We start from the raw sequence: 16429 nt of genomic DNA, 5'->3' as shown, positions 1-16429 counted from the left end.
AGTAACATAATTGAAAAAAAAAAGTCTGAACAGCTGTGAAATTGACCACAGTGACATGAAATGCATTTAATTAAGTCTGGAGCAGCAACCTGGTTTTCCATTCTGAGCTCCAAGTTTGAATGCAATGTTGGCAAATTTTCTGTTAACTTTCAAGTGTGTCTTTTCAAGTCAGGCTTGCTGTACAGGCGATAGAAGCCTGCTTAGATGAGTGATGAATTTCATCTTAAGAAATCATGTTTGCAGTCTTTGCTCAATTGAAAGCATCATCAGTTTATCCCTTAGACTTCTTTTTAACCATTGTGTTTAGGAGCTGTGAACTCGCCAGGAGCTTCACTCTTTCAGATGTCCTTATGGGAAGTCTACGGGTAGCCAGATGGTTCTGAAAATAAAGTGACACAAACTTTATAATTTAAATTAACATTCAGGACCTGGCCTGAATAATTTATCAGAGAAGAGTGGAACGTAGATCTTAAAAAGCAAGAAAATATGAAAACGTGATATCAAACCGGGAGTGGGAGCTGCAGCTAAAGCAGCATGCAGATGGAGAGTCATAGCATTGAATACATTTATTAAAAATAGATGGAAACATCAACACATTACTTTCCCATCTCAAGAAACTAGAAAAGGGAAATCAAAGGAAAATAGAACAAGTAATACAGATGAAAACAAAAACCAAGTAGAACAGAAAAAAATAGTAGATATTAGATATTTCATTTGTTCCAATCTCCTGTGTTCACCAGAGAATTCTGAGCTTTGTGGGAGTGGGAGTCATTCTTGTTGGGGGCTTCCTTGGGATCACTGCAGAAGTCCTATCTCTGGGATTAGTGTCGCAGCTCAGAAGCCCTTCTGGATACAGGACTTCTCATGCTCTGGGCTGACTCCCATCTCAGGATCGCATCAAAGGAAGCTGCTGCACAGCATCCACAGCGGGGTGAGTGGGCATGGTACAGTGGGCAGATCTCACCTCTTCCTCTGCCACCAGAAAGCACTACATGTCACGTTCTACAGCCCTGTGATGTGGTTTTCCCAAGCTCTGTCTTCACCCTACAATTGTGGTCCCATAGGTAAGGACGCTGGTGCCCCACCTTCAGCCTCTGTGATGACAATGAGCCAACTGGTGGCTGCCAGCCAGAGGCAGCCTTGGACCACAGTCTTGGAAAGAAGAAAGGTGTTGTTTGTTTATCACTGTATGACTGCCAGAAACTCACACAGTAACCATGGAACCCATCAAGACCCAGGAACCACAGCTGGGTTCTTGATCTTACTGCCTGCAGGGCTGCTGGGATTGAACCCCTGTGCCAGACAGCACTGAAGAGGCTGAGGGACAAACCTTAGTTAGGACTCGGTTTGCCATCAGTCTGGGCTTCATGTCCAGGACAGGGATGACACCAGGAATGACTGAGATGAAAGTCAAGCTGGATGTTACTACTGCCCACCCTACTGTACTGGTTTGCTGACACTGCCTGGTTTTGAATCTGTGTCTTCCCTTTGAGCCTGGTGAGTATTCTCCATCTTAGGGATACCTGATGCTTTATCAAGGGGAAGTTCCCAGAAAATATGGAAGGATGTAGTGTGTGTGTGTGTGTGTGTTCAGGCTGGCGGACTGAATCTTGCTGTGTCGGGTGTAATTCTTATGAAGCACTGTCTCAGCTCTGAGAGGTTTAAACAGCATCATCCTTTACAGAAAAGGAAACGGAGGTGCAAAGAAGCGTAAGTCTTGCTCGAGCTCACACAGCTAACAACTAGAGGATAGTCAGCTCCGTAGTTTGTAATTGAAGGTGACAGTGAAAACCGTGCTTTCAGGGTGAGTTTAGACTAGCAGTTAAAACTGTTTGAGCAGCTCATGTCCATGTTTTCACTAGGCACCCTGCAAGGATGCATGCCCACCCTCTGTGAGACAGAAGCTGCACAGTCTCCCCTGGGCACCTGTTGGACATTGGTTTGGTTTCCGGGTTACTGGCCAACTTTGGCATTGTAGATGACAGCCAGGGGTTCTGCCTCCTGTTTCCACCTGCGTGCCCTGGAGGTGGGCATTCCACTGCAGAGTTCTGCCTGCCTGTACAGAAGACCGCACCAGGCGTATGTTGCCATCTGCAGCGCCCTCTTGTGGCCGACTCTGAGTGGCCGGTCCTGATTTTGTTGAAGAATTATTAGTGTTGTAAAACTCATATAGTGTTTACCTGTGGAAGGCAGGGGAGACCTTTCAAGAAGTAACCCTTTACATCATTTGAAATATATTTTGTAAGCTACCTATATATTTTACTTGAAATATATATATGCCTATTTTAAAAGTAAACTTTAAGCAGGCAAAGCCACCGCCTACAGCACCGGCATTCCATACAGGCACCAGTTCAAGACTTGAATGTTCCAATCCAGCTCCTGGATCGCAACTTCCCAGCTCCTGGGAAGGCAACCCATATGGGAGACTGGAAATAAGCTCCTGGCTCCTGGCTTCAGCCAAGCCCAGCTCTGGGTGGTGTGGCCTTTTGGGGAATGACCCAGTGGATGAAAGGCATCTCCCCCCCTCTTTATCCCTCTATTTCTCTCTCCTCACTTTCTCTCTCTCTGAACTCTGCCTTTCAAGTAAATAAATGTTTTTAATGTAAACTTTAGTTAAAATTTAAGTCAATCATCCATATCTTTTATAAATATTTATTTTAAAAAAAATTACTTATTTTTATTGGAAAGAGAGACTTACAGAGCAGAGGAGAGACAGAAAGATCTTCCATTTGCTGGTTCACTTCCCAAGTGACTGCAACAGCCAGAGCTGAGCTGCTCCGAAGCTGGGAGCTTTTTCCAGGACTCCCACATGGGTACACTGGGCCATCCTTTGCTGCTTTCCCAGCCCATAAGCAGGGAGCTGGTTGGAAAGTGGAATAGCCAGGACATGAACTGGCACCCAAATTGGGTGCTGACACTTGGAGGCGGAGGAATAGCCAGTTGAGCCATCGTGCCAATCCAAATCACCCCTGTCTTTATCCTTCAAAGGGAATTGTTTTATCCTCAACTCCAGATTAACAAGCTGCGTTGACCAAGGGAATTCAGGGGCCTGAGAAGGTTCTTGTGTTACCGGGAGCTCCGTCCCTGTCCCTGGTGCCAATCTAAAGGAGGACAGGGTGCTGAGGCCAAGGGTCTCGGCTGTCGGACCAAGGCTTGTCACCACATCCGTGGCACAGCATTCCTTCTCTGATGCATCATGGTGGTCCTTGAGGTTCACTGGGGGAGAGTACCCCAAGCCTGACCAGGCCACCCTACTCTGCACAAGAAGCTAGATCAGGGCCAAGGCTACATGCACGTCAGGACACAGGCTAGCCGGAAGCCAGCAGCCTAGCAGGAAACCTCCGCTTCCCAGCTTGCCACTCATCTAGGTGGTTCAAATTGCTGGTGTTATCCCCAGTTATGCATCATTACTAGGACTTGGTACAGGAGCGTGAAAGTTACTCAGAGTTATTTGAATCCCCAAAACATGAGCTGCTGCTTTTCCCTTCTACCTTTACTTAGTTCATTATGAAAGGCAGACAGAGAGAGACAGAAGACAGAGAAACTTCGGCTGCTTCACTCCCCAAGTGCCCACAAAAGCCAGGGCTGGACCAGGCTAGTCAGGAGCCAAGAACTAATTCAACCTGGGTCTCCCACAGGAGTGGCAGGGACCCGAGCACTGGAACATCACTTGCTGCCTCCCAGGGTGCACATGTGCAGGAAGCTGGAATTGGAGGGGGAGCCGAAATCTGAAGACCCTGATAGGGGATGCGGGAGCCCGAGCCATCTCAGCTTGTGCTGAGCTGTGCCAACACCCATCCCGCAGCCCTGGCAGCGCGTGCTTGCCAGGCAGCTGGCAGACATGGATTCTCAGCCTGCATGTCTCCTGGATGGCTGAAACTTTACATCACCGACCTTACGACTCGGTGGGGTGGGTGCTGCCTGGCTCTCCTTGTGACACATGCAGAAGCTGGTAGGTGGCAAAGGGTGCTGAGGAAGCAAGCTGTGGCAGCTTCAGAAACTCAAACTTGGTCAAGGAAGAAAGCGCCCCTGTGGATGAGGTCAGTGTGGATTTTTCTTTTTCCCATCTGGAACAAATCCTGTCTCATTTGAGAGAGAAGAAAGGGAAGCATGGGCCACAGGCCTGGAGAGCGAGGTTAAAGTCAGGACCTGAAGCTTCAGAGAGCAGCAGAGGGTGGCAATTTACCAACAGTGAGGGAGAGGGTCCTGGCTGGTGGGGCTCAGGCGTGGCTGCCCCATACCCATCCCTCCTGCCCTGGGGCAGGATCTGCGTTATCTCCTTACGCACTAATAATGCCTTCAGTGAGCACCTGTGGCATGGCTGCCCGGCCCGAGAGTGCAGTGCTGAGCCAACACAGGCAAGGCCCTGCAGCCTCCATCACAGTGCTGGTCTGTGTCTTGGCTGCTCTGCTTCTGATCCAGCTTCCTGCTCATGAGCCTCAGCATTCAGCAGTGGATGGCCCGGGGACCGATGTGGGTGACCCAAATGGAGGTCTGGGTTCTTGACTCCAGCCTAGCCCAGTCCCGGCTGATGGGGCCATTTGGAAAGTGAACCAGCTTCTTGAAGATCTCATTCCGTCTGTCTTCTCTGTCACTCAGCCTTTCAAATAAATAAGACCAATCTTTAAAAACGGACAAGCATAGTGCTTACCACACGGCAGGTGTTCAGCGAGTACTTGACGAAAAGGTGTGCAGATGCTTCTTCCATCTGGAAAAATAACCAGTTGAGCCTCTTCATGTCAATCCACTTAGACCACCAAAAATGTACTGGGAACCACAAAGGACGTTGAGGGCAGGTGCTGCAGGCCCTTAAGAGGTGCTAGCCATTTATTTGTTGAAAGAACGAACGGAAGAGTAAGTGAACGACACACGAAGCCGCGTCCAGCGCTGGAGTAAATGCGCCCCCAAGTCCCGCACGCCGAGGCGTCCAATCGCACACACACCTCACCCAAATGGGCGCCAGAGGGCGCTGTGCCCCGCGGGTCTCGCCTCCCAGTCAGGATTCACGCCTGGAGCCTGCGGCGGACGCCGCGAGATGACGTCACCTCCTCCCAGACGTCACGCCGCCGTCGGCGGCACTGGGGAAAAAAAGCCAAACGAAAATTTACCGGGAGTTTTCCCGAGGGGAAGCGGGAGGGCTTGGGGCGCCGGCAGCCCCGTGGGGGCTCGAAGCCGGGCGGGCAGCTGCAGCTGACCGGAGTCGGGGCAGAGCTCCTGCCAGTGCGACCGAGGACAGGTAGGCGGAAGCCTGAGGGAGGACGGTGAGGCCGCGGCTGCGCACGCGCCGGAGCCGGCCGACCGGAGGTGCCCGGTGTCCTCCGGGCGCGCCTGCCGTCTCTCCTGCCGGCCTGGGAGGAGTGGTGCCCGGTGTCCTCCGGGCGCGGCTGCCGCCCCTCCCGCCGGCCTGGGAGGAGTGGAGCAGCCGTGCCCCGTCCGGCAGTCGGGGGTTGCGTGGTGAGGGCCGCAGCGTGCACGGGCGCCCCGTCTTAGGTCCCCGGAGGGAGCGTCATGGTTCCCTGCCGGGGCGAGGGAAGAGAAGGGGAATCGCGTGTCTGCTACAGGTTATCCGAGGCGTGTGAGGGGTGGGCACTGGGTCGCGCGGGGCCAGGCAGCAGGCGGGCGCCCCGGAGGGAGGGCCGCTCGGGTGCTGGAAGGGATTGGCCCCTGGGCAGAGCCCGGCCTGGCTCTGGATTGAGCGGCAGGCGGCGTGGACATCCGAACAGAGCTGCAGCAAGGCCCGAGGAGATCTTGGCACTCCTAGGCTGCTGCGGAGCATAGACTGGGGAGGGACGAAGTCACTTTATTCCGAACTGAGCTGTTTAAAGGCTAACTGCAAAAGGTGCTGTGCACGGTGACCACAGGTGGCACGGGGAGTGTGCCAGGCACCTCTCTGAGTTCGGAACAGCCTGCCCGGGGCACAGCCGCATAATGTAGGAGGTAAAACTTACTATTTGGTGAAGTGGCATGAAGCCCATTCCCACTGTTGGGCACCTACGGCCGGTACCCTGCTCTGGCGTGCTCTTGAGGTTTTGTTACTGACATCCAAGCATTTGCACACGCTTCAGAGGCACCTGGCGTGTGCCAGGCACTCAGGGCAATAATAGATGAGACTTCTGCCATTCTGGAAGTGGGGGACCTGGGACAGGTAACAGTGCCGGCCTGAAGATGAAGAGCCCGCATGTTCCAAGGAGTCCCACCTTTGCTTCCCACGTGCTGCCAGGCGGAGTGCATGAGGCCCCTGCAGTCCCGCTTCTGTCCTCTGGAGGTCCTCATCGGCAAGTGGACCTGAACCCCGGAGGCTTAGTAAATGCTGGTCCATCTGTGACCCCGGAGGAGTCCCTTTCTTTGGTTGGGCCTCCTTGTCCCGGTCCACACCATGGCGAGCTCACTGTGAAGGCGCAGAAGCTGAGGCCTGTGGAGTGCTTAGCACAGAGCTGGGTGCTAAGAGAAACAGGTGAAGAGAAACAGGAGCAAACACTATTACCGCGTACTTAAAAATGGTTTGGCCAGGGTCTGGCGCAGTAGCCTGGTGGCTAAAGTCCTCACTTTCATGTGCCGGGATTCTATATGGGCACCGGTTTTAATCCCAGAGGCCCTGTTTCCTGTCCAGCTCCCTGCTATGGCCTGGGAAAGCAGTCGAGGACATCCCAACGCCTTGGGACTCTGCACCCGTGTGGGAGACCAGCAAGAGACTCCTGGCTTCAGATCAACTCAGCTCAGGCTGTTGCAACCCGCTTTGGAAGTGAATCATCGGATGGAAGATCTTCCTCTCTGTCTCTCCTCCTCTCTATATATCTGCCTTTCCAATAAAAACTAAATCTTAAAAAAAAAATAGTTGGACCACAGTTAGGTAAATTGCTGTACTAAAATAAGCCATGTTCTTAGTAAAATATGAAAAATGGCATTTTTACTTATATTTTTTTTATTTATTTGAAGGCAGATTACTAATCCATCTCTTGATTCATCCTGCCAAATGGTGCCAACATCCCAGGCTGGGCTGGGCTGGGCTGCACTGAAGCAAGGAGCCAGGAACTCAGTCCGGATCTCCCCTGTGGGTGGCAGGGATCCAGGCACAGGGTCATTTTCTGCCGCTCTCCCAGGTGCATTAGCAGGGAGCTTGATCAGAAGCGATGCGGCACAGACTTAGGCCAGTGCTCCAGTTTGGGATGCTGGTATTGCAGATGGCAGCTTAGTCTACTGTGCCACAGTGTGGACCTGACAGCATCTGTCTTGCTGATTTCCATCTGTCTGGACTTACTGCAGGTGTGTGTTTTCAGCATTGGAAAGGATGCCAGCCCCAGAGACCACTTATGAAAGAATCGTGTACAAAAGTCCCTCCGAGTACCACTACATGAAAGTCCGCCTGTAAGTTCAGTCTCCTCAGTTTTGTTTTAAATTAGTTTTTTGATGGACCTGGGTGGTATAAAATTTAACATGACTTCACTTTTTTTTTTTCCTTTTTAACGTTTCATGCAGAGAATTTCAAGAACACGGAGTTGGACTGAATGCTGCACAGTTCAAACAGCTGCTGGTCTCAGCCCTGAAGGACTTGTTTGGGGAGGTAGGAATCGCCTGGGATGGTGGACAGCCTGACGTTCCTTTGTTGGAAACACAGAAAGAATGCTTTCTGAATGTTATCATTTTTAAAGTATTTATTTACTTTGTTGGAAAGACTCATATACCGAGAGGAGGAGAGACAAAGATCTTTCTGCTGGTTCACTCCCCAAGCGGCCACAACAGCTGCAGCTGTGCCCAGGAGCTTCTTCTGGGTCTCTCAAGTGGGTGCAGGGTCCCAAGGCTTTGTGGGCTGTCTTCCATTGCTTTCCCAGGCCACAAGCAGGGAGCTGGATGGAGCAGCCAGGACATGAACCAGCACCATTTGGGATCCTTGTGTGTGCAAGGCAAGCATTTAGCTACTGAGTCATCACATGAGCTATCACAGGCCCTCTCAATGTTATTGTAAAACCAGGTTGGAAATCACAGAAGCTGACTTAACAGAAACCATGATTTTTGGGCAGATTTGTTCTAATGTGCCTGCTATTTAAGGACCTTGTTGGACAAACGCATTCTGGCTCAGTAATACTCAGAGGTATGGTTCCACCTGAGAACTAGCAAGCCTTTAGGCGTTTGGTTTTGTTTTTCCCATCTTGAAGATGTGGGGTTCACACCAGAACCAGCATACAACTTCCTCTGGTGAGCAAGTGTGAATGAAGGGAGCAGTAAGTCAGTACTGTTGATTGGCTCTTCCCTCTCAAAGCAGCTAGGGCGGCTTAGCACTCAGCTGAGCACAGAAGTAGCTCTCTGGGAGCTGAGGGAGAACACAAGGCAGGAGTCTCAGAAAATGGCCCCCTGCTTCATGGCTTCTATCAAATTATGCTAAGTACTGTATAAAAGTGTGAAAGGTGTACTCTTTAGAAGACTTTGCTGAGAAGATAAGAAGAAAATCACAGACTAAGGAGAACTCAAGACTTCATGAAAATAGAATTAAAAGTGAATTTATTTTGGTGCAAAAAAAAAGCTAAGATTTCCTGCATGGTTTTCCCATAGTATGCATCTTGCATAAATTTCTTTGAAGTACTTCATATTCACAAAGCACATATCCAACAAAGGGCTAATGTCTAGAATATGGAAAGAAGGCTGAGGAACTAGTAGCAAATGTTGATGTTATAACTCAGTGGGTTAATTGGCAGCTTGGGACAGTTGCATCCCATGTGTAAGTGCCTAAGATCTAGTCTCACTGCTGCCTCTGATCCAGCTTCCTGCTAATGTGTCCAGCAGGCAGCAGACAGTGGCCCCAGTGCTTGGGCCCATACTGCTATGTGGGAAACCCGGATGAACCTTGTGGCTCCTGCCGATGTCCTGGTCCAGCTGTGGCTTTTGCAGGCGTTGGGGGGGTGAGCCAGCAGACACGTGATCTCTGTCTCCTTCTGTGCCTCTGCCTTTCAGGTAAGCAAATCTTTAGACAAAACAGCAAAGGAAAGAAAGGGGAAAAAAAAACTTGATGGTCTAGTAGAAAGTGGATAAAGCCATGAAAAGACATCTCACTAAAGAGGATGTACATTTGGCAGAAGCATATGGAAAGATGTTTAACCTTCCCTATTAGGGAGGTGTAAATGATTAAACAATGACATGAATACCCAACAGAATGAATGAAATAAAAAAAGGCAGTAACACTACATGCTGACCAGAAGGCTGAGAAATTAGATCAGTCCTGCGTGGCTAGTGGGAAGGTGAGCTGGCACAGCCGCTCTGCCGTAGGGTTTATCAGTTTCTGTAAACTGGACATGTATCTGCTGCACAGTGCAGGTTTAGCACCTTTGGGCATTTGTCCTAGTGAAGCTTGGTGCACCAAAACCTGTACGCAAACGTTCATAGCACCTTTATTTGTAGTAACCAAAGGCTGGACACACCTCAGATGTCTTTGAGTGTATGAATTGATGAACTATGGCACATTCATAGTCACGCCATGAAATGTATTCACGAATGGAGTGGGAGAGGAATCAGCTGTTGATGCACAACTTGAATTTCCAGAGCATGAGGCTGAGTGAATAAAACTGAGTCCTGGAAGATTATATACCCTTGAAATAACACCAGTATATGCTCTGGATTAGGGGTGGGGGAAGCCAGGATGTGGCTACAAAGGGGTTGGAGTAAGGGAGTTTGCATGGTGGAATTGTCTTCATTGTGATCACAGTTCCATGAATGTACCTCTGTGATCAGTGACATAGAAGTGCACACAGCTAACAAATACAAGTATGTGTATAACTTGGGCTCTCTGAATGAAGTGTGGATTGTACCAATACCATTTTCCTGGTTTTGAGACTACTGTGGTCATGTAAGACATTGACATTGAGGCAGATGGAGTGAGGGATGCATGAACCTCTTTGTAGTCTGTGATGCCTGTACTTTTTCTAAATAGTTCTATTTAAAGAATTATTTATTATTTGAAAGAGTTACAGAGAAAGAGGGAGATATCATTCATCCACTGGTTTTCTCCCCAAATGGCTACAATGGCTGAGTTGGGCAGGTCTGAAGCCAGGAGCCAGGAGCTTCTTCTATGTCTCTTGCGTGTGCAGAAACCTGAGGACTTGAGCCATCCTTCGCTGCTTTCCCGAGCACATTAGCAGGGTGCTGGATCAGAAGTGGAGTGGCCAAACTCAAACAGGTGCCCTTGTGGAGTGTGGCGCTGGCTCATCTAAATTATTAGTTGAAGCTCTGTGCACCTTTTGTCAGGTCTAAAACTTGAGGACTAGGTATGCACTTATAAAGGCATGGGACCTCGCCTTGTGGGCTGATGGTAACGGTTCTGAAATAAGAAAATGAGTCAGATAGTAACAATGAGAATAATGAAGGCAGAAGAATGGTGTCAGTAGGGGAAAGATGGCAACAAGCAACAAGTTGAGCCTTATCTTGAGGACTTCAGAAGGAGCAAGTTGAATGAAGACTCGGAAGGTGGGGCGGCCTCAGCCCCTGAGCTGGTGTAAGAGGAACATGCTAGACAGGGATGCTGTAACACGACGGTGCAGTGCCAGCACCATTGAACAGAGTGCTGCTTTTCCAGAGGCGGCTCAGGTCCTTGGGCTCCTGCCACTCGTGTGGGAAACCTGGAAGAAGCTCCTGGCTTCAGCCTGGACCAGCCCTGGCTGTTGCAGTCAGCTAGGAACCGAACCAGTAGATGGAAAGTTTTTTGTCTTCCTCTCTCCTCCTCCCTCCTTCCCCCTGTATCTTTGGCTTTCAAAAAAATAAATCTTAAATAAACAAATAAATAATACTGCTTTTTGTGGAGGAGAAAAGCTCAGAGTGGACAGGTTTAATCACTGGAGTGTAAGAATAACCATGGTATTAGTGTGCTAATAGCACCATCTCCCGTGTAGGTCGGTGCGGCCTCGCCCGTGGATGTTCTAACCTACGAAGAAAAGACCTTGCTGGCTGTCTTGAGAGTGCGTAGCAGGTACTGCAGCCGGGGGGCATTCGTAGTACAGCACAGCTAATGGGAGACAGAGCAGAGACACCCTCTTCTGACATTGAGAACTTGGTTGCAAGCTCTGAACAACTTCCAGGAGTTTAAATTGGGGTTAAAATGAATACTCATTGAGCAGGTGCTGATACTCTGGAGAGATGGAATGTGTGATATGGTTGTAGGATTGTAGGGTTGCCAGTGGCTGGGTTGACAGCAGAATCAGAAAGGGATGTTTTAGGAACAGTGCTACTAGAAGTTCACGTGTTCTGTACCTGGGATATAGTATGCCTTTGTTCTTGAGGTTGGTGGAGTTTAGTTAAGTAGGGTTTTGTTTTGCCACTTTAGGGACTACCAGAAATGGAAGTATTGGGGAAATGTTTTGGGGTCAAATGTTGGTTTCCACTTCCTTGATTTTTCTGCAGTGATCTTGTTAAACTGTGGAGCTCTTTGACCATGTTGGGATCCTATAAAAGCAGGAAGTGTGCCTTCCGAGTGATGCAGGTAAACGCTGTGCCCTCACGTGCCCCAAGCTAGACTCAGTGGTGGCCAACAGGTTCTCAGGGGGTATGAGGTTCCTTCTACAAAGTTAGAGAAAAATGAAATGTAAAGCAAAGTTTGTTTTTGTGCAAAAAACATTTTGAAATCCATGCCTAGTTTCTTCGTAATCATTTCCCTCAGCCTTTTTTTTTTTTTTTTTTTTTTTAAGATTTAGTTACTTATATTGGAAAGGCAGATTTACAGAGAGACAGACAGAAATATCTTCTGTCAGCTGGTTTACTTCCCAGGTGGCCGCAGCAGCCACAGCTGAGCTGATTTGGAGCCAGGAGATCCTTCCAGGTCTCCCGTGTGGGGGCAGGGTCCCGAGGATTTGGGCCGTCCTCGACTGCTTTCCCAGGCCACAAGCAGGGAGCTGGATGGGAAGTGGAGCAGCTAGGTCACAAACTAGCACCCAAGTGGGATCCCAGTGCTGGAAGGGGGAAGATTAGCCAATTGAGCCACTGTGCTGGGCCTTCCCTCTGACTTTCTGAAGTGCCTGCATCTTCCTCAGTCTTGTGCTTGAACAGATCTGGGATGGTTAGCATTATCTAGCACAAAATAAACCAGGAGGACTTCAGCAATTGTGAAAACAAGAGGCAAAGCCCTTCAACTTTAGATTATAGGGGACAGGTTTGGGGATAACACGTGGACTCTGTGACAAACGTTTTGTGTCTCCTTTCATGCTGATGCCTGGCGTGTGGTCTCTGAGCTTATCATGCCTGTGTGGCTAAAGCTGCCCCAGGATGCACCTTTCTCTGCTGTGTTTACCCTGCAAGTGTTCTCCTCAGGATGCTATGTTAACCCTTTCTCTGTCTTGCAGGTTTCTCCATTTCTCCTGGCCTTATCTGGTAATAGTAGGGAACTAGTATTGGACTGAACTGTCAAGTAGAAACACTTTTCTTCCCACCTCCAAATATTGTTCGTTGCCTGCCTTTTGTCTAAAGACAGAAGTGAGCCAAGAGCCCCTCTGGATGAGATTTGAGGGTGCTGAAGATGTTCCCACTAGCCTGCAGCCCTCTCTGTTGGTGGGGTCGGCTCCAGCTGAGGGTCTGCCTGAGTCGGCCAGGGCTGCCCAGGCAGCGCCAGGAGCACATGCACATCCGAGTTGGAGACCGAGCTGAACTGAGCAGGGTCTTCACACGGAGCGACGTGGCTGCCTTCTCAGCATTAACGGGGGACGTCAACCCTCTGCACATCAATGAAGACTTTGCAAAGCACACCAAGTTTGGGCAGCCCATTGTGCATGGGGTTTTGATCACTGGAATCATCTCAGCGCTCCTGGGCACAAAGATGCCAGGGCCTGGCTGTGTGTTTCTTTCCCAGGAAATTAACTTTCCAGCACCTTTATATATTGGAGAGGTTGTATTAGCTTCTGCAGAAGTGAAAAAGCTGAAGCAATTCCTCGCTGTCATTGCAGTGACATGCTATGTAGTAGAAAGCCAAAAGACTGTTATGGAAGGCCAGGTGAAAGTCATGGTCCCAGGAGCCCTCAGACCCTGAAGGAGGTGTGTAAAGGGCACGGCCAAGCACCGGTGCTGCTGTTACGAGAGTGCCGGGAGAAGCAGGGGTTGTCTCTCCTCCCCTCCCCGGGGAGGCGTGTTAGGTGAGGGTGTTCAGACGTGCACTTCCAGCTCGGCCCTAAGTGCCACAGGCTTGTGTGTGAAGATCAGTGTCCTGAACTTCATTCCTGGGATTGCATCTGTTGACACCAATGAGCCCTGTGTGTCCAGTGGAAATTGTTCAGATTCTGCAACTGGCATGTACTAAGTGAAGGCGCGTCATTCTTGAGCACTTGCTCTTTACCAGTAAATAACTCCCAGATCCTGTTCGTCAACTCTTTCTGGGTTAGAGTTTAATTGTACACCGGTTGCCCCAAAGTGACATCCTGTTCAACCGTCAGCGGGACTTGCTTTTCTGGTTTCCTGTTACTGGAAGAGGGTTTTACGCTCAGGCTTGGGCTTAGCCATGGAAGCTTGGTCTCAGGTAGGAAGTGACAGGAATGCATTCCTTGTGGGGTTAACGTTGGAGATAATGGAGACCGAGAGGTAGACCCGGGGCTCACCTGTTCACCACGGCTGCTCTCGCCCCATCTCCCTGGGTTTGAGATCAGGAATTGTACAAGTTGAAGTTTGTCCTGCCTGCAGTTGAATACACAATGGAAGTCTTTGAGGGTGTTCATCTCTGCTGCTGCTCTAGGATAGATACTCTATGCAAAGATATTTTTAGGAGTCCAAATTCTTTTCGCCCTTGAAAATGTGCCCCCACTGTCTGTGACAGAAATACATGCTTATTGCTCCCCAAAGCAAATAAATAAGCAAACAGCATAAGGAAGACTGTAGAGGGCAAATGCTTAAAATGTTTGGGGACACTGAAGGGAAAGCATGCCTGACTCCAGTGACACTTTGAAGAGGAGAACCTACGGCAGCTCTGCCTCCACTCCACTTCAGACATTAGTTCTGGCCACAGCTGGACGTTTTAAGATCAAATGTGGGCCCAGTGTAGTGGCTAAAGTCCTCACTTTGCATGCACCGGGATCCCATACGGGCACCAGTTCATGTCCTGGCAGCCCTGCTTCCCATCCACCTCCCTGTTTGTGGCCTAGGAAAGCAGTCAACGATGACCCAAACCTTGGGACCCTGCACCCACGTGGGAGACCTGGAAAAAGCTCCTGGCTCCTGGCTTCAGAAGGGTGCAGCTCTGCCATTGCGGCCTCTTGGGGAGTGAATCAACTGATGGAAGATCTTGCTCTCTGTCCTTCCTCCTCTCTGTATATCTGACTTTACAATTTAAAAAAAAAAAAGAAAAAGATTAAATGTAACTGCTTTACATCACATTTCCTGGGAATGGGATTTTGCTCCTGCTGGTGGTTAATGAAGCTTTTTTTTTTTTTTTTTTTTAATGAAAAGTAAAGCCGTTAAATGGGTTACTAGAAATAACCATTCTGAGCACTAGAGGGCAGTGATGCATACAAAATGAGTGCATGAAGACTGACTAGAGTTCCATAGTCCAGTTGTGAAGGTAAGAAGAAAATATTCAGGTCTATGTGAAGAGCAGGGCTGCAGTTCTGTTGCAGTGGGCGGCATGTATAAGCTAAGGCCCAGCTACACAAGACTTAGCTGCAGGTAAAGTGCTAGTTGTGACTTTTTTTTTAGGTTTTCTTTAAAGGTTCTTATTGGAAAGGCAGATACACAGGAGGAGAGACAGAGAGGAAATCCTCTGTCCAACAGTTCACTCCCCAGGCAACTGTAACAGCTGGAAATGCGTCTGTCTGAAGCCAGAAGCCCAGAACCTCTTCTGGATCTCCCACGCAGATGCAGCTGCCCAAGGCTTTGGGCCATCTTCTGCTGCTTTCCCAGGCCACAAGCAGGGAGCTGAATGGGAAGCGGAGCTGCCAGAACCAGAACCAGCGCCCACATGGGATCCTGGCACATTCAAAATGAGGACCTTAGCCGCTATGCTATTGTGTCAGGCTCTTTACAGAGAGATGGAAAGATAGATCTTCCACCTGGTGGTTCACGCCCCAAATGGCTGTAACAACTGGAACTGAGCTGATCAGGAGCCAGAAACTTCTTCCAGGGCTCTCACATATGCGGTGTTCCAAGGCATTGGACCATACTGCACTGCTTTCCCAGGCCATAAGTAGGGAGCTGGATGGGAAGTGAAGCAGCCAGGACACGAACCAGCACCCATATGGGATCCTGGCACTTGCAGGCAGAGGACTAGCCAGTTCAGCCAGTGCACTAGCCCCTGTACCAAGATTTATTACAGTTCAAGCAAGATGGGGTGCTTGAGGCCGATTGCTTGCTCCTGTGGGACTCATTCCTCGGGGTCGTGCAGGCATCTTAAAAGCAGGTCCACCAGTGGAGTATGATGACCAATACCAATGGCTGACAGTCATCAGCATCCAGTGAGCTTCTGTTAATCCTTGAAATAACTCTGTGAGTTAATGTCCTGTTTCATAGGCATGGGGTTATGATGATGTGTGACTCGCCCAAGATTGTGCCCCTAATATGCAGTTGAGTTGGGATTCAAATAACAGGGCTCCCCCACTCCTGGCTTTAGAACCTTTGTTCTGCCATCACCCTGTGAGTCATACAAAGTTTGCATTATGGGGCCCAGCACAGTGGCTCAATTCATTAATCCTTGCCTTTCAAGTTCCAGGATCCCATATGGGTGTTAGTTCGTGTCCTGGCTGTTCCACTTCCCTTCCAGCTCCCTGCATGTGGCCTGGGAAAGCAGCAGAGCATGGTCTAAAACCTTGGGACCCTGCACCATGTGGTGGACCTGCAAGAAGCTCCCAACTCCTGGCTTTGGATGGGTTCAGCTCCACCTGTTGTGACCACTTAGGGAATGAACCAGCAGATGTCGGTCTCTGTAAAATCTGCAAAAAGGAAAAAAAATATTTAAATGCCTCCTAGGAGTCAGGATATTTAATCTCTGTAAGGCAACAGAAGTGGAAACAGAGAAACAGGCAAGAAGTTCTGGATGTATCTGGGTTATAGGTGATTTTCATTTTCACTTGGAGCTGCAAGTCTCAAAGCGCTTGGGCTTTGTCAGAGTCAGCTCCGAGCAAAAGCCAGGTGACCCTTTCATTTTGACAGAAAGTGAACGACTGTCTTCTGATGAAAGCCTGGGTGGTCTTCAACTTTGGAAGTTCTCTTCCAAGACAGCTGAGATGTGCCACTGAGGTACAGTGCAGAAGTGAATACACAGTGATGACGGAAACATCGGGCCCAGTGGCGCTGGCACTCTCCAGACAGGGGCTTTCTAAGACTGCAGTTTTGTGATGTTTGATTGCCACAGAGAGGAATACTCATGTTAAGCAATTTCAGCCTAATGTACTGGAAAATTGTTTAACAGATTTTTATAATAATTGATTAGAAACATTTCCACCTCGGTGAAATGCCCCTAGTTTTTTGTTGTTCTTGTTTG

General features: G+C 49.3%; 2 protein-coding genes across 4 annotated transcripts; both read left to right on the top strand.

The window, feature by feature from the left end:
* Nucleotides 1-5185: 5185 nt before the first annotated feature.
* RPP14 (ribonuclease P/MRP subunit p14) lies at nucleotides 5186-12441 on the top strand. Of its 3 annotated transcripts, none has more exons than XM_004581571.2 (6): nucleotides 5186-5236; nucleotides 7264-7365; nucleotides 7477-7561; nucleotides 10875-10951; nucleotides 11383-11461; nucleotides 12318-12441. In XM_004581571.2, the coding sequence occupies exons 2-6, from the start codon at nucleotides 7289-7291 to the stop codon at nucleotides 12372-12374; spliced, it is 375 nt and encodes a 124-aa protein (XP_004581628.2). In that variant the 5' UTR covers nucleotides 5186-5236; nucleotides 7264-7288; the 3' UTR covers nucleotides 12375-12441. The 3 variants fall into 3 exon arrangements, with proteins under 3 accessions (XP_004581628.2, XP_058534800.1, XP_058534801.1); XM_058678817.1 differs by lacking the exon at nucleotides 5186-5236 and adding an exon at nucleotides 5497-5561; XM_058678818.1 differs by lacking the exon at nucleotides 5186-5236 and adding an exon at nucleotides 5842-5937.
* Nucleotides 12442-12490: 49 nt separating this feature from the next.
* Nucleotides 12491-16408, top strand: HTD2 (hydroxyacyl-thioester dehydratase type 2). The gene is made up of 2 exons (XM_036497524.2): nucleotides 12491-13002; nucleotides 16099-16408. Exon 1 carries the CDS (start codon nucleotides 12491-12493, stop codon nucleotides 12995-12997), a length of 507 nt encoding a protein of 168 aa, XP_036353417.2. The 3' UTR covers nucleotides 12998-13002; nucleotides 16099-16408.
* Nucleotides 16409-16429: the final 21 nt, after the last annotated feature.

The sequence above is a fragment of the Ochotona princeps genome, chromosome 21 (assembly GCF_030435755.1).
Source record: "Ochotona princeps isolate mOchPri1 chromosome 21, mOchPri1.hap1, whole genome shotgun sequence".
NCBI classification, from domain to species: domain Eukaryota; kingdom Metazoa; phylum Chordata; class Mammalia; order Lagomorpha; family Ochotonidae; genus Ochotona; species Ochotona princeps.
The sequence above is the reverse complement of the archived record's forward strand: the minus strand, read 5'-3'. Positions and strand labels throughout refer to the sequence as shown.